This window comes from Moschus berezovskii, chromosome 6, assembly GCF_049115385.1.
Source record: "Moschus berezovskii isolate FMDL1 chromosome 6, NW_MosBer_1.0, whole genome shotgun sequence".
Lineage (NCBI taxonomy): Eukaryota > Metazoa > Chordata > Mammalia > Artiodactyla > Moschidae > Moschus > Moschus berezovskii.
In genome coordinates this window covers 47,027,856-47,052,964 of record NC_142465.1, presented here as the reverse complement: position 1 = coordinate 47,052,964, position 25,109 = coordinate 47,027,856, and the positions used below count along the sequence as shown (strand labels likewise).

Genomic DNA, 25,109 nt, shown 5'->3' with positions numbered 1-25,109 from the left:
CATCATCACTTTCACCAATTTTAGAAACTATTTTTCATAAATTTAGAGTGTGACCTTCTATAAATAGTTGAGTTTGGTTCAAAGAATCATTTAAGATGCAAATAATAAAAAGTCCTTTGCATAGGTTTGGTTGTAAGGAATGAATATGGATGCAGGAAACGCAGGAAAGGAGAGAATTAGAGAACAAATGGAAAAAATCATACACAAAGGTGAGGAAAAACTTGTGGAAGGAAAATTAATCTCATTTAGTTTAACATAATTTTTTTTTTATTATTCCTTTCTTAAGCTTTAAAATAGTCAGGACCTTTTTCCTGAGGCACACAAGACATATGATCACATGAGTGATTTTTGTGGTCTTATAAGTTCCTGGGAAAATTTAATTCTCCAGGACACAACAAAAACCCAATTGATATTCATTTTTTATATGACATTGGGGGTGGTAGCATATGGGCTATTTCACAGAAGAAAATTAAAAACTCCAGTAATCTTTCCCAAAATGGGGGTGATGGAACAGAAAAATCAAGAATACATATGGGGAAAAAATTAAAATACAATTCTTAAAATATATTAAAGAAGATAAAGTCTAATCATATAGGAGCTCCTGGAAGTGTGTGTGTGTGTGTGTGTCTGTGTGCATAATGGGGTTCATAAAGGACATAATCTAACAGGTGGTATTATTGTAGATGCTTTTATAAAATGTGGTTTAGCAGTGGTTAAGAACAAAGATTCTATAATAAGACTGACCTGGGTTCAAGTCCTGTCTTCTGGAAACCTGATTAAATTCTGTGACTCTGGGCTAAATTATACAACTCCTGGGGGTACTCTTTTCACTGTATTTAATGTGAGTGGCTCTTGATAGTAGTGTGATATGTCACTCGTCTCATGAAAACCTATCAGACAATAATTTTATGAAGATTGTACAAGAAATGAGCATAAAGTACCTGGCTTGATACTCAGTAATTAGTAAATAATTGAATTATTGTTTATTTGTCTATTCTTCTTGCAGAACTAAAAAAAAAAAATCCCACATGTTATTTTTGTAACAAGAATAAAAACACACAAAGAATACCTACAAAAATATTGGGCACAATAATTTTGGGCACAGAAGACTCTGATTTCACAATATATAGGGTAAAGCAGGGAGGCATTTCTATTAGGAAAATTTAAATTTTTTCCAAAATGATATCAAACCATTCCCACATAGTTTTTCCCATTATTTTTATCAAAAAATGCAAGTGAGAATAAGACTGATTGGGCCTATAAGTATATCTGTGTGAAGTTTATTTTAAAGGTAGAATACAGTACATTGCTCATTTGTAATCATACGACAGGAGTGGATTTATGTAAATTAAACATTAAATAGATAAATATTTGAGTCACATCTACTCCATTATATTGAAACCATAATTAATTATACCTATAATTATTGCTTTACATTTGAAAAATAATAATTCTACCAATAACTGATCCTTTATATTTGAAAAGAAATGACATTTGGGAAGATGGAAGAATAAGGATAGCTACTCATTCTTGGATACCGTTCCCCTTGAGAGGTGAAGGTTACTTCCACTATCTTGAAACTGGGCTGAACTTAGTGACTTGCTTGACAAAAAAGAATGTAGGAGAAATAACTTTCTGAGACTTCTAAGTCCTTGAAGTTTCTTCCCCAGCCTTTTAAAATATCCACTTTGAGAAAGCTGATTGCTGTGTAAGAAATATGACTGCCTTGAGACCACTACACTGTGATGAAGCCCACAAAACCACCTGTACAAACTGTATGTAGAAAGAAGGAAAGATGCCTAGAGAATCCAGGTTTTTCAGCCATCCTAGCTGTAGGCATTAGTCATGAGCAAATGAGACATCTTAGTGGATGTACTAGCTCCAGGAGATAAGACATGAAGAAAACCGAGGATCCAACAACAGTCAGAATGGAACAGATACATGGATCCAGTAGAACAATTCCAGCCATCTCTAGCCAATCAAGGCATCCCAGGTGTGGCCACAGGTATCTTGAACAAACGTACCATTCTCCTTGTATCGTGCTCAAATTCTTGACCCACAAAACATGAATATAATGGAAGGTCTTATGTAGCAACAGAAAACCAAAATAGGTTTTAAATCATATGCACTTTAGGTAGATTTGTTGCTAGTCTATTCGTCAATTTTCACATTAATATCACACTTCTAAATCAATCATTCACTAAAACTGAGTTGATTGTATAATCATAAGATGTTGCTACATGAGTAAGTAAAACATAAGCAGTGAACCTATGAAAAGATCCAAAATACTATTTTTTTTTCAAAATATCAATTGTTTCCATGTATTCTTACCAAAGCAAACTCATGAGATATCCTTCCATCTGGAGGCAGTTTTGCACCAAAACCTAAAGCTGGGAACATTTTATCACTGTCATAATCTTGAACGATTTCTCCCACTGCTTTCAGTGCCATACCATAGGCATTCAGTTGATAAGGATTCATGTAGTGGAGAGAAGTGGGCTGGGCAGGGTGGCCTGATGACAGAAAAAAAAAGAAAACATGAGAGATCAAGCTAAAGATATAATTTTTAGACATTTTTCTTGATATCTATTTCAGGTTGAAATATCAATAATATGTTTTTCTGCCTACATTCATAATGTGTTAAATATTGGATTGGCCAAAAAGTTCATTCAGGTTTTTACATAACATTTTATGGAAAAATCCAAGCAGACCTTTGGTCAGCCCAATAGTTTCTTTTGGACACACAATGACACAGAGATATTTATTAAATTAGATCAGATGTGTAGATAATTTCCCAAAGATATTCATACTTTTTTCAAAAATTATTTCCCATTGTCAATGTCATAGGCTATTCTTGAATTTTAGCCCCAGAAGCATAAAAATAATTTTGTTGATCATATTTTACTGTAATCTTTATTTAAAACAAACAAACTATGTGCCTTTAGCTTGACTTCTTATGCCTATAAGGACCCAACTGATATAAATAGGCTTCAACAATTGTGAGCCTTCTTAAAGTTGTATCACAAACATAAATTGAATATGTGAGACCTATCCCAGTTTAACCACTTGAAAAGAGACGAACATGGTGATTTTCAAATTCATGCTGAAAATCTGAATCTGAAAAATTATTCAGTTTCTAAGTAGACATTAAGAGTAAAAAGGCCCAAGGTCAAATCTTTCCATCTGTAGGACAACTATAAAATTCCTGTTAGAAATCCTACTACAGTGTTCACTGAGAAGACAAACTAAGATTATATGTGTGAAAGTGATTAAAAATTATAGAGTACCATAGCAATGTAAGAGAAGGAAATGGCAACCCATTTCAGGATTCTTGCCTGGAAAATTCCATGGACAGAGAAGTCTGGTGGGCTATAGCACATCAAAGAGTCAGACAGGACTTCGTGACTAAACAAATTGAAATGTAAAGTTTAACTACTACTGTTATTATTGTCTGCTGCTGCTGCTGCTGCTAAGTCGGGTCACTTGTGTCCGACTCCGTGCGACCCCATAGACGGCAGCCCACCAGGCTCCCCCGTCCCTGGGATTCTCCAGGCAAAAACACTGGAGTGGGTTGCCATTTTCTTCTCTAGTGAGTGAAAGTGAAAAGTGAAAATGAAGTTGCTCAGTCGTGTCAGACTCCTAGCGACCCCATGGATGCAGGCTACCAGGTTCCTCCATCCATGGGATTTTCCAAGCAAGAGTGCTGGAGTGGGAGGCCATGTCCTTCTCCTGAGTCATCCCCAAGTGTAGGATGTCTCACTTGAATAAAGATGAATTTGACAAAGAAAGCAATATATGCGCCACGACTCAAACACACTGAGATTCAGATTCAGTTGCCCTAATTAACAGCATAAAGGTAGCCTGAAAGTCCCTTTAGTTTCTTAAGTGAAAATGGAAATTAAATGGGACTTGTAGCAGTTCATAAAGCTCACTTCTACATTAAAACATTGCCCAAAGAAGGAAGCCCGCAAAGCACAGTTGTTTTTTGTTAAGGAAAAGGTAATTATAAGCACTTGGGTTCCTGAAAGAAAAAAAGTAAAGATCTCCCTTTAGTTTATAATGTATATAACAATACCCAGAACATTTTTGGCTTAAAGATAATGGCATTGAAACACGTATGTTGTCATATGTGAAATGAATCACTAATGTAGGGTCAATGCATGTTATAGGATGCTTGGGGCTGGCATGCAGGGATGACCCAGAGGGAGGATAAAGGGAGGAGGGAGGTGGGAGGGGGGTTCAGGAGGGGGAACTTATGTAAACCCGGGGCGAATTCATGTCAATGTATGGCAAAACCAACCAATATAATATTGTAAAATAATTTGCCTCCAATAAAAAATAAATTAATTACAAAAAAAAAAGATATTCATCGTGTAAATGCATATATATTTACAAGGGTTATCAGCAATCAAGGGCCACATGACAAATTTTTTTTAAAAAAGTGTCTTATGATCGAGATGGGCACTAATGTTTCCTTCAGCTTGACTAACTTTAGAAAGGTTTCTCCTGACTATAGGCCCTTGACCTCTTATTTCTTAGAGTAGTTACTTTAGAAAACTTGGAATTGTGAATTCTTTCTCTGTTCCTTTGAAGTATAAATCTTCTACAATTCAGGAATGTCTTTCTCAGGGACCTGGGAGTCATTCCTTTGAAATGTAATAATCAAGAAAAATATCACCTCTGTTGCTTAGTCTCTATGGGAGACTAGGAGCCTAACTTCAATAGCTGCTAATTAGTAGACACAGATGGCTTCTCCATGGCTTAGTGGTAAGGAATCTGGCTGCAACGCAAGAAACCAGGAAACTGGGGTTCGATCCCTGGATCCTTGGGTCAGAAAAATCCCCTGGAGGAGGAAATGGCAACTAATTCCAGAATTCTTGACTGAAATATCCCATGATAGAGAACCTGGCAGGCTACAGTCCAAACAGTCGTAAAGAGCTGGTTGCGACTGAGCATGCAGTAAACACAGATGGCCTAATCACACCAACTAATTTCGCCTCTAGTATCTCTCAATACCTTTCAACTATTTCCCAACAATACTTATAAACTCTTTCATCTTTTGTTTTGGAGGAGAAGAGTGCAATTTCTTTCTTCCATTGCTGTAGCTTTGGTCTCTATGGCAAAAATCCTGAACAGTCTTCCTTGTCTGTTTAACTTACCTGGTGTAATTTTTGACAGCTCTTTCTAAAGCAGAGATTTTTGTTTCTTGTTCAAAGACCTACTGGAACCACAGATAAATAACGTCTCTACTTGCCTAAGGGATTATTTAACCCAACTCTCAAATATAAGCGTTGCTACCCAACGGTTGCAATACACAACTAATTCTATTTCTCTAAGAGAACCACAACTTAAAAGTACTACTAGTGCCCCAGCATATCTAAATACTTTGGCCTATCATGCCTAGCAGAGCCCAATTGTACCCATTCAAAGATGTTCCCTATCTCTTTCCAGCATCTTTACCCAGACCAATCTCTTCACTGTATCACTAATACTATCTTTCTTTCCATCTCTACCACTCAGTTTGCCACCCAATCCTGAAATTCACTTTCTCCTCCTACAGTTTTCTTCTCACACATGAGATGACCTTCCTTATTTAGTCTAGCCTTTATTGTCTTTCCGCTTCTACTCTTATGCTTTTGTGTTCTGCACCACAGAATTTGGCAACTTCTTGAAACTGGGACCATAGTTGTACCACCTCCGTATCAGCAGCAACACACACGGAAAAGTGAACTTGTAGTAAGTTAATAACATTGAGTTCTGCGGACATGAGTTTGAGTGAACTCCGGTATTTGGTGATGGACAGGGAGGCCTGGCGTGCTGTGATGCATGGGGTCGTGGAGAGTCGGACACGACTGAGTGACTGAACTGAACTGAACTGAACAATAATAATTATAATAGCATAGAACATAACATACATGCTATTATAACATGTATGGACTTACTTCATGTTTCACTTAGTCCCTTTTCAACAAGCCTATTACACTTGTTTTTCATATCAAATAACTTTCAGATTAAGTAACTTGCCCAAATTACTCTGTAATAATTGGTCAAACTAGAATAAGAATCTAGGTATATTTCATAGCTCCTACTGTTAGTTATAACTCTTTGCTTGAAGATTTTATAATATTTTAAACCTTGAATATTATCAAACATATATGATTTTGTTTTAGAGGTCACTATCAAGGGGGTCCAACCAGTCCATCCTAAAGGAGATGAGTCCTGGGTGATCATTGGAAGGACTGATGCTAAAGCTGAAACTCCAATACTTTGGCCACCTCATGCGAGGAGTTGACTCATTGGAAAAGACCCTGGCGCTGGGAGGGATTGGGGGCAGGAGGAGAAGGGGACAACAGAGAATGAGATGGCTGGATGGCATCACCGACTCGATGGAGGTGAGTTTGAGTGAACTCTGGGAGTTGGTGATGGACAGGGAGGCCTAGTATGCTGTGGTTCATGGGGTCGCAAGAAGTCAGACACAACTGAGCAACTGAACTGAACTGAACTGATGACTTCATAAAAAAATAACAATTGAATAAGCTCTTTTAACTGGAGAAGGAAATAGCAACCCACTACAGTATTCTTGCCTGGAGAATCCCACGGACAGAGGAGCCTGTCAGGCTACTGTCCATGGGGTAACAAGAGTCAGACATGACTTAGTGACTAAACAACCACCAAACTCTTTAAAAAAATTTATTGAGATATAATTTATATAACTTACAATTAGCCCATTTAGAATGAACAATTCAATGCTTTTAAGTATATTTACAAATATCCACAAGCATCAACTGTCAATTTTAGAACATGTTCATCACCTCAAAAAATGTACCTATTGACTATCATTCCCTTATTATTCTATCCATCCCAGAATTAATCAATGACTAATCTACTTTCTGTCTCTTTAATTTACCTGTTCTGGACATTTTCTATGAATAGAATCACATAACATGTAGTCTTTTGTAACTAGGTTTCATTTAGTACAGTGATTTCAAGGTTCATCCATGTTGTAGCATGTTTTAGTGCACCATATTTCATTCCTGTTTATTGCTGAATAGTATTCCATTGCATGAGTATATCACACTTTCAAACTCATTTATCAGTTTATGGACATTTGGGTTGTTTCCACATTTGGGCTATTATGCTGCTATAAACATTCATGTACAAATTTTTGTATGGACATATGTTTTCGTCTCACTTGTATATATATCCAAGAGTGGAATTGCTAGTTCATATGGTAACTATGTGTAACAACTTGGAGAACTGCCACGGAGTTTTCCAAAGTGACTGCACTACTTTACATTCTCATCAGCAGTATGTGAGGATGGGTTCCGATTGCTTCACATATTTGCCAACACTTGCTGTTTTTTGACTTTTGGATTATAGTCATCCTAGTGGTATGAAATATTAGGTTGGCCAGAAAGTTTTTTCAGTTTTTCTAAGTAAAACTAAAATACAAAGAGTAACATGGAAACTTATATTACCATATGTAAAATAGACAGCCAATGGGAATTTGCTGTATGGCTCAGGAAACTCAAACAGGGGTTCTGTATCAACCTAGAGGGGTGAGATGGGGAGGGAGATGGGAGGGAGGTTCAAAAGGGAGGGGATATATGTATACCTATGGCTGATTCATGTTGAGGTTTGACAGAAAACAACAAAATTCTGGAAAGCAATTATCCTTCAATTAAAAAATAAATAAATAAAAAAATACACACCTTTCCTTTTCACCAAGAACTTTATTGAACAACATATTCAATGTTTTGTGCCTCTACCTTATATCATTTTCCAGACAACTTCATAATTTCATCTTCTCCCAATTTTTTTTTATCATTTAAGCAAAGAGCTATTTCAGGTGCCTTTTACAGTCTTCCAGGAAATTGACATTTCTTTCATGAAGGTAATTTTGTAAAGACTGAAATAAATGGATAATGGGAGGTGAAATGTCTGGCGAATATGGTGGATGAATCAGAACTTCCCAGCCAAACTGTAACAGTTTTTGCCTGGTCATCAAAGAGACATGTGGTCTTGCAGTATCCTGATGGAAGAGTATGTGTTTTCTGTTGACTAATTCTGCATGCTTTCCATTAAGTGCTGCTATCAGTTGCTCTAATTGGGTGCGATACTTGTTGAAATTAACCCAACGAGTTAATTAATTGGTTTTCCAGAAGATGTTCATAATAGCGGCCTCTCTTCCTATCCCACCATATACACAACATTACTTTCTTTGGATTAAGACCAGCCTTTGATGTGGATGATGGTGCTTCACTTAACTTTTCCCATGATTTCTTCCATTTCACATTATTCTAGCATGTCCACTTTTCATCACCTGTCACAATTTGTTCTAAAAGTGGAATGCTTTCATATTTAAGTAGAGAATCACATGCAGAAATACGATCAAGTAGGTTTTATTTTTGCATAACTTATATGAAACTCAAAGATCAAAGTGATGAACATAACCAAACTGGTACAAATGATTTTCAAAGCTTGATTTGGAAATGTTGAGTATGTTGGCTATCTCTGGTGTGGTATAATATTGATTGTTCTCAATTAAAGTTTTGATGTCATTGTCATCAATTTCAACTAGTCTACCAGACTGTGGAGTATCATCCAGTAAGAAATCTCCAGCATGAAACTTTGCAAAGCACTTTTGCCATGTTTGTTCAATCACAGCACATTCTTTATAAACTGTACAAATCTCTCTCTGTCTTATTTTTGTGTTTCAGTTGCTTTTTTACCTTTCTTGAAATATTAATAGTAAAGCAAAATATGCTGAAAATATTGCTTTTTTCTTCCATCTTCAATTTTCAAATGGCACACAAAAATCCACCAATCTTGATTTTTTTAAAAATTCATACTGATATGACAGCTGTTACAATTCAATCTAATAAAATTGTTTCAAATGAAGTTAAAGACAACTAAACTCTATTAGAGGCATCTAACAGGAAAATCAAAACAAAAAAAGAGGGAACATTTTGGCCAACCCAATTGTATCTCATTATGATTCTGATTTGCATTTCCTGATACATAAGTTGCCAAGTACCATTTCATGGGGTTAATGGTTATTTATATAGCTCTTTTGAATAACTGGAATATCATTTTTTACTTGCACTATTTGTCTTTTTTTTGCATTATAAGAGTTCTTCATATTTTCTAGATACAAATCCTCTATGAGATATCTGATTTGCTAACATTTTATTTCATTCTGGAGTTCATCTTTTGACTTTGCTAATTATGCTTCATGGAGCATAAAAAACTTAGTTTTGATAGAGTTCAATTTATTTATTTTTTGCTCTGTTGTTCATGTGTTTGGTGTCATATCTAAGAATCAATTGTCAAATCCAAGATCATGAAAATATATCCCTGTTTTCTTTTAATAGCTTTAAAATTTTAACCCTTACATTTAGATCTTGGTCTATTTTCTGTTAGTTTTGTATATGATGCTAGGGTCCAACCTCATTTTTTTTTTTTTTTTCATATGGGCATTCAGTTGTACCAGTACCATTTGCTGAAGACAATATTCTTTCTCCCATTGAACTGTCTTGGTACTCTTCTCAAAATCAGTTAACTGAAGATGCATGGGTTTATTTTTGGAATCTCAATTCTATTTCATTGATCTGTGTATCTATTAATATTTTTATGCCAGCTCCATACTGCCTTGAAATTACTATCATAAGTTTTGAAAATGAAGAGTATGCTTTGGTTCTTCTGAATCTCTTTAAATTCCATATGAATTTCTGGGTCAGTTATCCACTTCTTCAAAAAATTTGAAGAATCTTTCAGATTCTGATAGAGATTACAGTGAATCTGATAATCTCTGTGGAAAATATTGCTATCTTAACAATGTTAAATTTCCTAATCAATGAACATGGCATGTTTTTCAGCTTATATTCATACTTAATTTCTTTCAAAAATTTTCAGCTTATAATTTCAGGGTATAAGTTTTGCACTCACTATCCTGGTGAGTGCGGCTAGGGATGCCATCAGGTCTACCCCTGGTGCATCCCCATCCCGTCTTGGTGGTAGAACCCGGAGGGAGGAGTACCGCGCCTGTGTCGGTAAGGGACAGATTAAGTCCGACCAGGAAAGAAAAGCTTTGGTGTAAAATCTGTCTGGAGAAGGAAATGGCAACCCACTCCAGTGTTCTTGCCTGGAGAATCCCAGGGATGAGGGAGCCTGGTAGGCTGTCGTCTATGGGGTCGCACAGAGTCGGACACGACTGACGTGACTTAGCAAAATCTGTCTACACCCCCATCTAGAGCAAGGAGGGACACCTCCGGTAGACAGATGGTGCTGGTCGCTTTTATTCTGTCTTACAGATGGGAGCTAACAATTCCAGCCTCACTCTTTTTGAACTGTATCCTGAAAAACTGGTATAGATTTGATCTCCAGGGCTTAAAGAAGACACACCTGGTCTTCCTATGTGATACTGCATGGCCACGGTATCCACTGGAGGATGGTGAACGGTGGCCGGTTGAAGGGTCTCTTAAGTTAGACTGGTTCTTTAGAAAACAAAGGAAATGGGTAGAAGTAGCCTGGAGAATTCCAGGGACGGGGGAGCCTGGTAGGAGGCCGTCTATGAGGTCACACAGAGTCGGACACGACTGAAGTGACTTAGCAGCAGCAGCATATGTGTTGCCCTTTTTCTCTCTGCGAAATATGCCAGACTTATGTCCTAAGGGTATAGATTTGGGTGTGACTCCTTTAGCTCCCTCCTGTCCTTCTACTTTGCTAGATGAGATGGAGGACAGGAGACAAAGAGATAAAGAAAAGCAGGTTTCCCCAATCTATCCCTGGGATCATATGTGCAGAGCCGCCAGAAAGACTGAGGAACAGTCACACAAGCTGTTGCCTTTTCATGAAGCACCCACCAGGAGAAACAGTCTGAGAGTTAATAAGCCTTTTTCTTATCAAGAAATACAAAGAATCAAGGAGGATCTGGGAGACTATTTAGAGGACCCAGAAAAATATATTAGAGCTTTTAAAGGTGTTACTCTGCTTTATGACCTTACTTGGAAGGATGTGATGTATGTCTTGGGACAAACGCTGACTCCCAACTCAAAAAGTGGAGTTTTGGGAAAAGTGGTTGCTTATTCAAGGAGATCCAACCAGTCCATTCTAAAGGAGATCAATCCTGGGTGTTCATTGGAAGGACTGATGCTAAAGCTGAAACTCCAATACTTTGGCCACCTCATGCGACAAGTTGACTCAGTGGAAAAGATTCTGATGCTGGGAGGGATTGGGGGTGGGAGGAGATGGGAACGACAGAGAATGAGATGGCTGGATGGCATCACCGACTTGATGGCCATGAATTTGAGTGAACTCCGGGAGTTGGTGATGGACAGGGAGGCCTGGCGTGCTGTGATTCATGGGGTCGCAAAGAGTCGGACACGACTGAGTGACTGAACTGAACTGATGGAGATGAATGGGGCTTCTTCCCTGGTGGCTCAGAGGTTAAAGCGTCTGCCTGGAATGAAGGAGACCCGGGTTCGATCCCTGGGTTGGGAAGATCCCCTAGAGAAGGAAATGGCAACCCACTCCATTACTCTTGCCTGGAGAATCCCATGGAGGGAGGAGCATGGTAGGCTACAGTTCATGGGGTCGCAAAGAGTCGGACACGACTGAGCAACAAAGACGACAATGATCCTGGTAACTCAGATGGTAAAGAATCTTTTGTTAAATTTATTTCTAAGTACTGTATTCCTTTTGATATTATTAAAAAATGGAATTGTTTTATTAATTTCATTTTCAGATTGTTCATTAGAAGTGTACAGAAAATGAACTGATTTTTATATATTGATCATCCTTCATGCTTGCTAAACTCATTTATTAGTTCTAATTGATTTTTAGTGGATTCCTTAGGATTTTGTGTGTTACATACAAGATTGTGTCATCTGCAAATAAAAATAATTTTACTTCTTCCTTTCCAATCTGGATCTCTTTTATTTTTTTCTTGCCTAATTGCCCTAGATTGCTGCTGCTGCTGCTGCTAAGTCGCTTCAGTCGTGTCCGACTCTGTGCGAGCCCATAGATGGCAGCCCACCAGGCTCCGCCATCCCTGGGATTCTCCAGGCAAGAACACTGGAGTGGGTTACCATTTCCTTCTCCAATGCATGAAAGTGAAAAGTGAAAGTGAAGTCGCTCAGTCCTGTCCAACTCTTCGCGACCCCACGGACTGCAGCCCACCAGGCGCCCCCTTCCCTGGGATTCTCCAGGCAAGAGTACTGGAGTGGGGTGCCATTGCCCTCTCCGCCCTAGCCTGCAGTACAATGTAAAATAGAAGCAAGAACTCACTTCCTTGTTCTTTTCCTCATTTTAAGGTGAAAGCATCCAGATTTTCACTCTTAAGAATGATGTTTGCTATAATTTTTCATATTTTCCCTTCATAAGGTTAATAAGTCACTTTCTATTCCAGTTTATATATTTTTATTTGGCACAGCACTTAAGAATCCATCCGTCAATGCAAAAGATGCAAGAGACGTGGGTTCAGTCTCCAGTTCGGGAAGATCCCCTGGAGCAGGAAATGGCAACCAGTTTCAGTATTCTTGCCTGAAAAATTCCATGGACAGAGGAGCCTTACGGGCTACAGTCCATGGGGTTGCAAAGAGTCAGACATGACTGAGCAACTCAGCACACACACACACATTATAAAAGTACGTCAAACTTTGAGGTGGCCATGTGCGCTTTACATTATCTTCGATTGGTATGGTGTTATATTATTTGACTTTTGAATGTTAAGTCAACCTTGCATTACTGAGATAAATTTTAATTGGTCATGATACATAATTCTTTTTACATACTGCTGGATTCATTTTGACAGTATTCTGCTGAGAATTTTTATATCCATAAAAGGTATTGTTTTCTGATTTTTCTTATGTTTTTATCTGGTTTTGGTATCAAGGTAATTCCTCTTGGGTTGAGTTAGAAATATTCCTTCCTCTTCTATTTTTAGAAGAATTTGTGAAGAATTGGTATTGATTCCTCTTTAAAAGAGTTCATCAGTGGAGCTATCTAAACCTGGGCCCACAAAAACTTTGTGAATAGTTTTTAAATTACTAATTCAATCTCTATTATAGGATTTTCAGATTGTCTATTTTCTTAAGACAGTTTCAGTTGCTTGTATTACTCCATTGAATACATTCTTGTTCTAGCTTGTGTTAATGTTCATTGGTAAACAAAAGGTAGCATTTGAATCCAGTTGGATTTTAGGTATATGTATTTCATATTTTACTGAATAAAACACATGTGTAAAAATCATCAACTTGAAGCCACAATGTTGAAGAATAAATTTACCATGTAGTCAAAGGCTATATTAGAGTTTGGTCTCCTCACCTCTGCTAACAAGGCAGAGGACTTATTAGTAAAAGATTTTCTAGATCTTAATATCCTTCTTTGTACATGAGGGTGATGGTGGTAGTAGTCATTAAGTAATGTCCAACTCTTGAGACCCTATGAACTGTAGCCTGCCAAGCTCCTCTGTCCACTGGGTTTCCCAGGCAAGAATACTGAAGTGGGCTGCCATTTCCTTCTCCAGGGGATCTTCCCAACCCAGGGATAGAACCTGGGTCTCCTGCATTGTGGGTAGATTCTTTACTGAATGAATCACCAGGGAAGCCCTAAGAGAATGACGGCTGTAGTAATTGACCTCTGAGATGCTTTCTTACTTAAAAATTCAATTATTTTGTGAAATGTGAGTGAATATGAGAGAAATGTGAAGAAAAGGGAATTTAATGTGAGAGTTACAGCATAATAACCAATTTGAAAAAACTAGATAAATATAAAAACTGATGGAAACTTTTGGTAAAAGTTAAATAATGATATTCTTTTTTTATAGTACATAATAACTGTTGAAATAAAGTCACTTCAAAATAAGATTGAAAGTCCACTCACTGTCTTTCCTTTTTAAAAATGTTTGATATACAAATTATCCATGTTGTTCAGTCACCCAGTCGTGTCCAACTCCTTGTGACCCCATGGACTGCAGCACACCAGGCGTCCCTGTCCCTCACCATCTCCCAGAGTTTGCCCAAGTTCATGTTCATTTCATCAGTGAGGCTATCCAGGTATCTCATCCTCTGACACTCTCCTCTCTTTCTGCCATCAATCTTCCCAGTATCAGGGACTTTTCCAACAAGTCCTCTGTTCCCATCTGATGACCAAAATACTGGAGCTTCAGCTTCAGCATTAGTCCTTCCAGTGAATAGTCAGAGTTGATCTCCCTTAAGATTGACTGGTTTGATCTCCTTGCTGTTCAAGGGACTTTCAGGAGTCTTCTCCAGCACCGCATTTTGAAGGCATCAATTCTTTGGCATTCTTCCTTCTTTGTGGTCCAGCTCTCACAACTGTACGTGACCACTGGGAAGACCATAGCCTTGACTATATGGACCTTTGTTGGCAGAGTAATGTCTCTGCTTTTCAACACACTGTCTAGGCTTGTCGTTGCTTTCCTGCTGAGAAACAATCATCTGATTTCGTGGCTGCAGTCAACCATCTTCAGTGATTTTGGCACCCAAGAAGAGGAAATCTGTTATTACTTCCACCTTTTGCCCTTCTATTTGCCATGGAGTAATGGGGGTGGATGCTATGATCTTAGTTTTTAAAATATTTATTTTTAAGTCAGTTCTTTCACTATCCTTCTTCACCCTCATCAAGCAGCTCTTTACTTCCTCTTCACTTTCTACCATTACAGTGGTATCATCCACATGTCTGAGGTTGTTGATGTTTCTCCAGCCTATCTTGATTCCAGCCTGTAACTCATCCAGCCCACATTTCTCATGATATGCTCAGCATATAGGTTAAATAAACACGGTGACAGCAGACAGCCCTGTTGTACATCTTTCTTGATCTTGAACCCATCAGTTTTTCCATATGGGGTTCTAACTGTTGCTTCTTGACCCACATACAGGTGGTTTCTCAGGAAACAGGTAAGATGGTCTGGTATTCCCATCTCTCTAAGAACTTCCAATATGTCATGATCTATACAGTCATGGGCTTTAGCATAGTCAATGAAACAGAGATAGATGTTTTACTGAAATTCCCTTGCTTTCTCTATAAACTAGTGAATATTGGCAATTTGATCTCTAGTTCCTCTTTTCTAAACTCAGCATGGGATTTAGTTGACGGTCCCTCTGAATTAATTAAATATAAATGTGCTAGCATAAGTAATTGGAGAAGGCAATGGCAAGCCACTCCAGTACTCTTGCCTGGAAAATCCCATGGATAGAGGAGCCTGGTAGGCTGCAGTCCGTGGGGTCGCTGGGGGTCGGACACGACTTAGCGACTTCACTTGCACTTTTCACTTTCCACTTTCACACATTGGAGAAGGAAATGGCAACCCACTCCAGTGTTCTTGCCTGGAGAATCCCAGGGACAGGGGAGCCTGGTGGGCTTCCGTCTATGGGGTCACACAGAGTCGGACACGACTGAAGTGACTTAGCAGCAGCAGCAGCAGCAGCATAAGTAATTATTAAAAACAGTTAAATAAAATAAAAGTAAGCTGTGAAGGTTCATGTACTTGAATTACATTTAAATAATGTACAAAAAAGTACTATAAAAATGAGGATTATAGTTAGACATGCTTCAGAATTACAGCTATGTATGGAAAAAAAGGGAAGGGTACACAATGAGCTTAACTAAATTTAAAGTTTTCCTTTTAAAAATGTGTAAAACAAAACAGATAGTATTTCAATAGTTAAAAAATTTGAATGGGACTACTATGCACTTCTGTTGTATTTCTTATAGTCTTACATACCTAAACTATTTCATTATATTAAAAAAAGAAAAATTATCTGAATTTTTTATGAAGCATTTCAGAAGTGTATATATGTGGAAAGAAAATATCCAAACCTCATGAATATTTATTTTTAATGTAACAGATGATAATTCTTATTATAAGATAGTCATAATACTCACCATTTGATGCAGTAAAATCAATAGCCACTGTGAAATTGATTTGTGTTCTAAAATATAAATAAATAAGAATCATTAATAATTGAATAACCTCATAAAAAGGAGTTTGATTTCTATTTTTTGCTATATTTTTAATATCATTAATTTTCTTAAATGGTATTACTACAACTATGTTACAGCACACACTGAATAGTATCAGATAGGCAGTTTTACAAGCTAAGAACTTGGCAAAATACTTTTACAATCATGCAACTATAAAATACAAAATAAAGCATCAGGAATAAATATAGATCCTGTTTGAGAGCACAATAATTAAGTGAGGAGCTCATAATGAAGTCAAACTGTAAATAATAATTTGCCAGTATCCAATGCCAATATTTATTATTAATTTACTTTCAAGACTATTCTTTAGTCAAAGTGAAATTATTATACTCTTAAAAGTATGGCATTGCTAAAACCATGTCTAATAATATTTTTCCTTAAAATAATTGTTCCCAACAATCCTGAAAAACAGGATTTTCTTTTGCTTTTTTCATAACTCAAGTGTTTCAAATACCGATCCATCCCTCAGTGCTCACAGTTTTCTTGTGTTCATGTGTGTATTTATAGATTATAAAAATATCTACATAGATGAGGTTGGGTATATATAATTAAAATTTTCAGCACATGGTAATTACCCAAAATTATTTTGCTGGATTAGAACCAAGGAACTGGCATTCACAGTAAAAATTCATTTTTTTGGATATACCTCTGACTCTTCCTATATGTAATTCCACTTCTTTCTCACCAAAGAAGGAATAAAGCACAAATAAATGAAAATGACATGGGGAAACCTACTATCAAATATAATTTACAAAATAACTTTTAATTTAAAAAGTAAATAATTTGAAAATATGAGTACATAGTCTATGTTTGTGTGCTTTAATAACAAGTTACTTTTGATACACTGTACAATTTATTTAACACATCAAAGTTGGAGCTGTTATTTAAATGGTGGTGGTGATGCTAATGATGATGGTGATGATGACAGGTGTGACAGTATAGAGTTACTTGTGGTTCTGTTAGTATAAAGTATAGTATACACTATTTCTTTCTTTCTATAAAAATTCAGCCTGAAAAATACTTAGTATGATTCAGTTGTTGAAAAAAGTTCACTTCTACTCCCTGCTGCTGCTGCTGCTAAGTCACTTCAGTCGTGTCCAACTCTGTGTGACCCCATAGATGGAAGCCCACCAGGCTCCCCCTTCCCTGGGATTCTCCAGGCAAGAACACTGGAGTGGGTTGCCATTTCCTTCTCCAATGTGTGAAAGTGAAAAGTGAAAGTGAAGTCGCTCAGTCATGTCTGATTCGTAGCGACCCCATGGACTGCAGCCTACCAGGCTCCGCCGTCCATGGGATTTTCTAGGCAAGAGTACTGGAGTGGCTTACCAAGTTTGTGCTTTACATTAATGAAAACTAATATGGATCCTCTTTATAGCTAGATGGTAATTTTTTTCTCAGAGTAGAAATTAGGTTTATAGGCTAAGAATATAGGCTAATTTGGAGCATAACAGTTTAAAACACATAAAACATTTAGAAAAAGAATCAGTGAAACATTTGGGAGACTATTTTTAGATAATAAATCCCTTTGAGGAATTGGAAAGAACAGTCACCATCAGCACATTGCTTTGTCATTCTGCTGATAGAGAGAAAGTAACTATAATACAGGGTATAGTATGGTGTATTAGAAAGGGTTTATTAGATTTTAAGTCTGAATGAACTGGGTTTGAATTTCAGCAACCCACTTGCTGACATTAGCCAAGTTTAAAAACTCCCAGCGGGCAGGTGCTTGGCAAGTAACAATAAAGCAAGGACTGACAGAAAAACTACATGAAATATTATCTGTCTGTCTCTTCTTTTTACAGATGAGGAAATTAATCATTATAACACTTAACTTTCCACATAAGTTATAAATGCAAGTTCTGAAATTCAAATTCACATGTAACCTCCAAGACCATATTCATAAACTTCAAAGAGAAGACAGGCTACTAACTAAAGACCTATACTATACATAAGGATAAAAAAAGAGAGGAAAGTATTTCCTGAAAAGCTTAGCTAGATAAACAAACTAAATTATAAAACCAAGTAGCCAATGGAGAGGGGGTTGGAGGAGCGTGGGGTTAGCATATATAAGCTTTTTATATATAGAATGGATAAAAAGGAAGGTTTTACTATAAATACAGAGAACTATACTTCTATGATAAACCATAATGGAAAAGAATATATATAAAAAAGAATGTATATATGCGTATAACTGAATCACTTTGTACAGCACTAATTAATAGAACATTGTGAATCAACTATCCTTTAATAAAAGATAATATCTGTCTTGAAAAAAAAACAAGTAGATTAGGTACAACAAAAAATGTAAAAAAAGGAAGGAAAATTTAAAAAGAAATGAAAAGAAAGGAAGGAAAGAAAGAAGGAGGGGAGGTGAGGAAGGGAGGGAGAGAGGGAGGAAGGAAGGGAAAAAGAAAGAAAGAAGAAAAGGGGGGAGGAGGGGAGCCAGGCTGTGCCAAGAGTACTTATGAAACTTTGAAGGGTGGGGCATTCCAAGACAATATAAAAGATAAGTGCATTTAGCACTAAAGATAACTAAGACCATCTGATAATAATGGTGCCACAGAGAAAGTCAACAAGTAAAAACAACCACTTGGTGTTTAGCTGATTTCAAGACCTGATTACTCCCTTGCCTCCTTCTGTGTATCAGGAAGAATCTCACTCCCTTATTGTTTTGAATCAGCAGTATTCTAATCAGAAAGGAAAATATGATGGCTCATAAATCATTTCAGGGTTGTGATGATCCTTTAACTTATTATCACGCCATTTGGATTTTTCCATCCAAAAATCTACAGTTATTTATTCAGCATCTTCTGGTTGTCAAGGACTGTGCGAAGTGAAAAAAGAGAAAATGGGAGCAAAGCAACTATCCTGGAATTCATAGAGTTCCACTTCAACTTTCTACAACTAAGAACAACAAAACAGCACAGCAGTTTGTCATCTTGACAAAGGCAGATGCGCACCAACTAGCTGTTGAAATCTAGAACCCATAAATGAAGTTGAGATGCCCACACACCTCTAGTATTTTCATTCTTGCCATGCCAGTACCAAGACTATGCTTCTGTTTGATTTACTGATATGCACTGTAGTTCACCGAAATCAGATTGATTATATTCTTTGCAACCAAAGATGGAGAAGCTGTATACAGTTAGCGAAAACAAGACCAGGAGCAGACTGTGGCTCAGATCATGAACTCCTTATTGCGAAGTTCAGACTTAAATTGAAGAAAGTAGGGAAAACCACTAGACCATTCAGATATGACCTCAATCAAATCCCTTATGATTATACAGTGGAAGTGAGAAATAGATTTAAGGGACTAGATCTGATTGATAGAGTGCCTGATGAACTCTGGACGGAGGTTCGTGACATTGTACAGGAGACAGGGACCAAGACCATCCCCATGGAAAAGAAATGCAAAAGAGCAAAATGGCTGTCTGAGGAGGCCTTACAAATAGCTGTGAAAAGAAGAGAGGCGAAAAGTAAAGGAGAAAAGGAAAGATATAAGCATCTGAATGCAGAGTTCCAAAGAATAGCAAGGAGAGATAAGAAAGCCTTCCTCAGTGATCAATGCAAAGAAATAGAGGAAAACAACAGAATAGGAAAAACAAGAGACCTCTTCAAGAAAATTAGAGATTCCAAGGGAACATTTCATGCAAAGATGGGCTCGATAAAGGACAGAAATGGTATGGACCTAACAGAAGCAGAAGATATTAAGAAGAGGTGGCAGGAATACACAGAAGAACTGTATAAAAAAGATCTTCACGACCAAGATAGTCACGATAACGTGATCACTGACCTAGAGCCAGACATCTTGGAATGTGAAGTCAAGTGGGCCTTAGAAAGCATCACTACGAACAAAGCTAGTGGAGGTGATGGAATTCCAGTTGAGCTATTTCAAGTCTTGAAAGATGATGCTGTGAAAGTGCTGCACTCAATATGCCAGTAGATTTGGAAAACTCAGCGCTGGCCACAGGACTGGAAGAGGTCAGTCTTCATTCCAATCCCAAAGAAAGGCAATGCCAAAGAATGCTCAAACTACCGCACAATTGCACTCATCTCACACGCTAGTAAAGTCATGCTCAAAATTCTCCAAGCCAGGCTTCAGCAGTATGTAAACCGTGAAATCCCAGATGTTCAAGCAGATTTTAGAAAAGGCAGAGGCACCAGAGATCAAATTGCCAACATCCGCTGGATCATGGAGAAAGCAAGAGAGTTTCAGAAAAACATCTATTTCTGCTTTATTGACTATGCCAAAGCCTTTGACTGTGTGGATCACAATAAACTGTGGAACATTCTGAAAGAGATGGGAATCCCAGACCACCTGACCTGCCTCTTGAGAAACCTGTATGCAGGTCAGGAAGCAACTGTTAGAACTGGACATGGAACAACAGACTGGTTCCAAATAGGAAAAGGTGTACATCAAGGTTGTATATTGTCACCTTGCTTATTTAACTTATATGCAGAGTACATCATGAGGAACGCTGGGCTGGAAGAAGCACAAGCTGGAATCAAGATTGCCGGGAGAAATATCAATAACCTCAGATATGCAGATGACACTACCCTTATGGCAGAAAGGGAAGAGGAACTAAAAAGCCTCTTGATGAAAGTGAAAGAGGAGAGTGAAAAGGTTGGCTTGAAGCTCAACATTCAGAAAACAAAGATCATGGCATCTGGTTCCATCACTTCATGGGAAATAGATGGAAAAACAGTGGAAACAGTGTCAGACTTTGCTTTTTTGGGCTCCAAAATCACTGCAGATGCTGATTGCAGCCATGAAATTAAAAGACGCTTGCTCCTTGGAAGGAAAGTTATGACCAACCTTGATAGTATATTAAAAAGCAGAGACATTACTTTGCCAACCAAGGTCCGTCTAGTCAAGGCAATGGTTTTTCCCGTGGTCATGTATGGATGTGAGAGTTGGACTGTGAAGAAGGCTGACCGCCGAAGAATCGATGCTTTTGAACTGTGGTGTTGGAGAAGACTCTTGAGAGTCCCTTATACTGCAAGGAGATCCAACCAGTCCATTCTAGAGGAGATCAATCCTGGATGTTCATTGGAGGGACTGATGCTAAAGCTGAAACTGCAATACTTTGGCCACCTCATGCGACGAGTTGACTCACTGGAAAAGACTCTGATGCTGGGAAAGGTTGGGGGCGGGAGGAGAAGGGGACGACGGAGAATGAGATGGCTGGATGGCATCACCGACTCTGTGGACATGAGTTTGAGTGAACTCCGGGAGTTGGTGATGGACAGGGAGGCCTGGCGTGCTGTGATTCATGGGGTCGCGGAGAGTCGGACACGACTGAGCGACTGAACTGAACTGATGCACTGTAGTTCACTCTTGGGTTCTGGGACCCGCCCTGAACTCAGGTTCACTTCCTCAGGAATTATTATCCAGCCTAACCCTCTAGTGCCAAGCTCACCATGGCCTAAACTTTGACCTTTTCTGTCTTACCTTTTCCTTTTTCTTAAAAGCAGTTTGACTACCTGAATAACAAATTTAGAGCTGTCTGGTTGGGAAGATTCCCTGGAGAAGGGAAAGGCTACCCACTCCAGTATCCTGACCTGGAAAATTCCATGGACAATCCATGGGGTCGCAAAGAGTCGGACATGACTGTGTGACTTTCACTTTCAAAATTCCTGCTTCCTGGGCCCATTAAAATACCGACAGGATTATTTGCCCTTGACAAGTTAGATCTGCTAGAATAAGATCATGCTTTGAGATGCAAAATGCAATTTAACTACTTTCACCTACTTGAAATATGATCTTAGAAAAGCTATTTAACCTTCCTACACCTCCTTTGTAATAAGATTAACAAAATCTTTCTTGGATTGTTGCTGTAAGGACAAGAAAAGTACCTGTCCTTTATAGCAGACACTTAAGAATTGTTATGGTTATTACCATCTTATTGAAGTTAGTTTTTTAGAATCCAAGTTTAGCATCTTTCTTTGAAAACTGATGTGTGGGGTTTATCAAATTTCTGGATCTACCAGAATTTCAGGTTTTTTCTAGAACCTGATCCTCCCATGTCAAATTTCCTTTTCTTCACACTGGCTTCTAAGGTCCCGATCTGCTACTGCTAAGTCACTTCAGTCGTGTCCGACTCTGCATGACCCCATAGACGGAAGCCCACCAGGCTCCCCCATCCCTGGGATTCTCCAGGCAAGAACACTGGAGTGGGTTGCCATTTCCTTTTCCAATGTGTGAAAGTGAAAAGTGAAAGTGAAGTCGCTCAGTTGTGTCCGACCCTTAGCGACCCCACAGACTGCAGCCTACCAGGCTCCTTCATCCATGGGATTTTCTAGGCAATAGTACTGGAGTGGCTTGCCATTTAAGGTCCCGATCTATTTAACCCAAAACAGAGCTATAAATGATCTAATTTTGTTAGAAGATGTCAGTCATCTGGGTACTTTAAACAAAACTGCCCTCCAAGAAGTAATTATAAGCTTTTATTATGGCTCTATTTTCCTTCCTGAAATTTTGGATTTCTGTGGGATCAATGAAACGTCAAAAGTAAGACTAAAAAGAAACTGGAGACAAGTGATATGATTCCTGAACCGTTTATGCTAATATTTTTGTCCTTATTAAATTTACCTTTCATAAATTAACAAACTTTTGTACACTCTCCAGACTTTGAAGCTTGATTTCAGTGTTATTTTTTAACACAATTAAAGTATTCCAAAATACAACTTTGCAAGCAGATAAGCTCATAATCCTGTAGTTCAAGAACTGTTTATCAAAGAAGGTATGCAAGATGGCCAACATTTTCTCAAATCTAGTTTAGAAAATATCTCATGAGTGACATAATCAAAACAAACAAAATAAGTCATATTATACCTAACCAAAAATAGAAGCACTATCCGTTAGAATATCATTTTTATTTTATTTGTGGTCATGCTGTGGCTGGCAGACTTTTAGTTTCCTAAAAGGGATTGAATCCAGGCCCAAACAGTGAAAGCACTGAATCCTAACCACTAGACCTCCAAGGAATTTCCTAGTATCTCATGTGAAATGAGGTAGTTGCTGAAGAGATGAATGATGCCTAGCAGAAAACCTATGAACTTTTATGTTACAGATTGGAGTTATAACTCATTTACAAAATTACCACATTTCTGAATCTCAATTTGCTCACATGATAGATAGGTAACAGCTGCTCTGAAGAAGTTATCTGGTTATTAGAAATAAAATTCTGAAGTACTGGAAGATAATAAATGTTCTGCATGCTGGACGACATATCTCTTGAGCAATCCATGTTGTCCTTTCCTTACTCACATTAATCCTTTCCTCTGTTGAATCAGAAGAGACAGTTCTCCCATTACATTAACATATAGATATTTCTTTTTCAATTAATTCTTCCCATAGAGGTGGTAAGTGGTGTATCACAACTGGTATAGTGAACCCCGAGGAGTATAGGCAGTAAGAGGTACACAATCTGCAGACAACTTAAAAACAATAATGTAGTCCAGGTTCGATGCATGATACAGGATGCTTGAGGCTGGTGCACTGGGATGAACCAGAGGGATGGGATGGGGAGGGAGAAGGTAGGGGGGCTTCAAGATGGGGAACACATGTGCACCTGGGGCAGATTCATGTCAATGTATGGCAAAACCAATAGAATAATGTAAAATAATTAGCCTCCAATTAAAATAAATTAAAAAAACACAATAATGTAATCTACTAATACACAGACTACATCTTAATATCAGCATACTCTTAACATGCGTGTGCATGAAAAGTTGCTTCCGTCATGTTGAACTCTTTACAACCCAATGGACTGCAACCCACCAGGCTCCTCTGTCCATGGGATTTTCCGGGCAAGAATACTGGAGTGGGTTGCCATGCCCTCCTCCAGGAGATCTTCCCGGCCAAAAGACCAAACCCATGACTTCTGGTCTCCTGCGTTGACAGGCAGGTTCTTTACCAATAGCGCCACCTGGGAAGCCCACATTCTTAACAGTTCTAAACAATGTCAGTGATAACTTCCCACCCTTTCACAGCTTGCCCTTGGTAAACCACCTTTACTGAATTCCTTTCCGCTGGCTCCCAAGGTTTAAGTTGGTCAACAGAAAGAAACAATTTTAGACATACTGTGGCTAGTAGTGCACACTCTGATAATGAAACATAACTAAGAAACTTCTTAGTACAAAATAGATTGTCAATATTTTGGTTAAATTAGCATTGGTTCTGATGATGAAACATACATGCAGTTTTCTTTGACTTTGAAATCTATAGTTCTGAAAAGAATCACTTGAAAAAAATAGCATAAGTTGGCAATTAAATCGCAATCTTGAAGGCTATAACTGGACATCTCTAGAATTCTCAAGCCTGAATTTGTATATACAAAAGTTAGAATCTAGCATTAGCCAAAATACTGCTTATGAATCTTAATACTTCCAAAAGTTTCTTTTCCAAATCACATTTTAGATGTTAGTTTGGATAAGATAATGTTTTATGTGAATGCATTTTTGGAAGGCAGAATGGCTTTATTTTCTATTACATTCATCCCCACTCAGCACTGAAGGGTTTAGCTCTTAATTTATTTGATGAATGTAAAACGCCTAGGTGCCACAAGAAGCACTGTAAAGTACTATAAAAACTCTAGATATGTATATTCATTTTTCAAAAAAACAAAATACAGCATATTAAAGTGCTGCATCTTCTGGCAAGATGTGGTTCCTGAGATATCCAATACAATGCCACTGATTTTATAAAACTAAGACAAGCGTTTTATAACATCATGTACTGCTTCAAGTAGTTTTCAAAAAATCCTTATGGGGCTTGTTAATACTGGCACTTACTGATATTCAACTCACCTTTAAAATGGCATATTAAGAAACCAGCTTTGAGCCTCTACAATGAGCTTATAATAGGTAGGAAGGTAGCTTTAACTCTAAGACTTTTTAACTATAGAGTGGAATATAAATCTTTTATGTATAATTTCAGACAAGTTTTAGATTCAGTGTCAAGAGTTTGGGCGATTGACTGCAATGGGAGGAATAACCTGGCATTATCCTTTAAAGAGAATTGAACTTTAAAAAAGAGTTTTACTGACTTTATAAAGTTGAATGTCTTTTTCTCTCCCTGTCTCTGACAATTAGGATGATCA

At 37.8% G+C, this 25,109-nt stretch overlaps 1 protein-coding gene across 1 annotated transcript in view; it reads right to left on the bottom strand.

Annotated features, from left to right (window-relative positions):
- The window catches only part of CPNE8 (copine 8), a 336,603-nt gene that overhangs the window by 53,773 nt on the left and 257,721 nt on the right, over positions 1–25,109 (bottom strand). Inside the window, exons 14-15 of the mRNA XM_055396464.2 lie at positions 15,907–15,953; positions 2,332–2,513 (exon numbers count right to left, since the gene is read on the bottom strand). Of these exons, the coding sequence (XP_055252439.1) occupies positions 2,332–2,513; positions 15,907–15,953 (229 nt within the window). The remainder of the gene's footprint in view (positions 1–2,331; positions 2,514–15,906; positions 15,954–25,109) is intronic.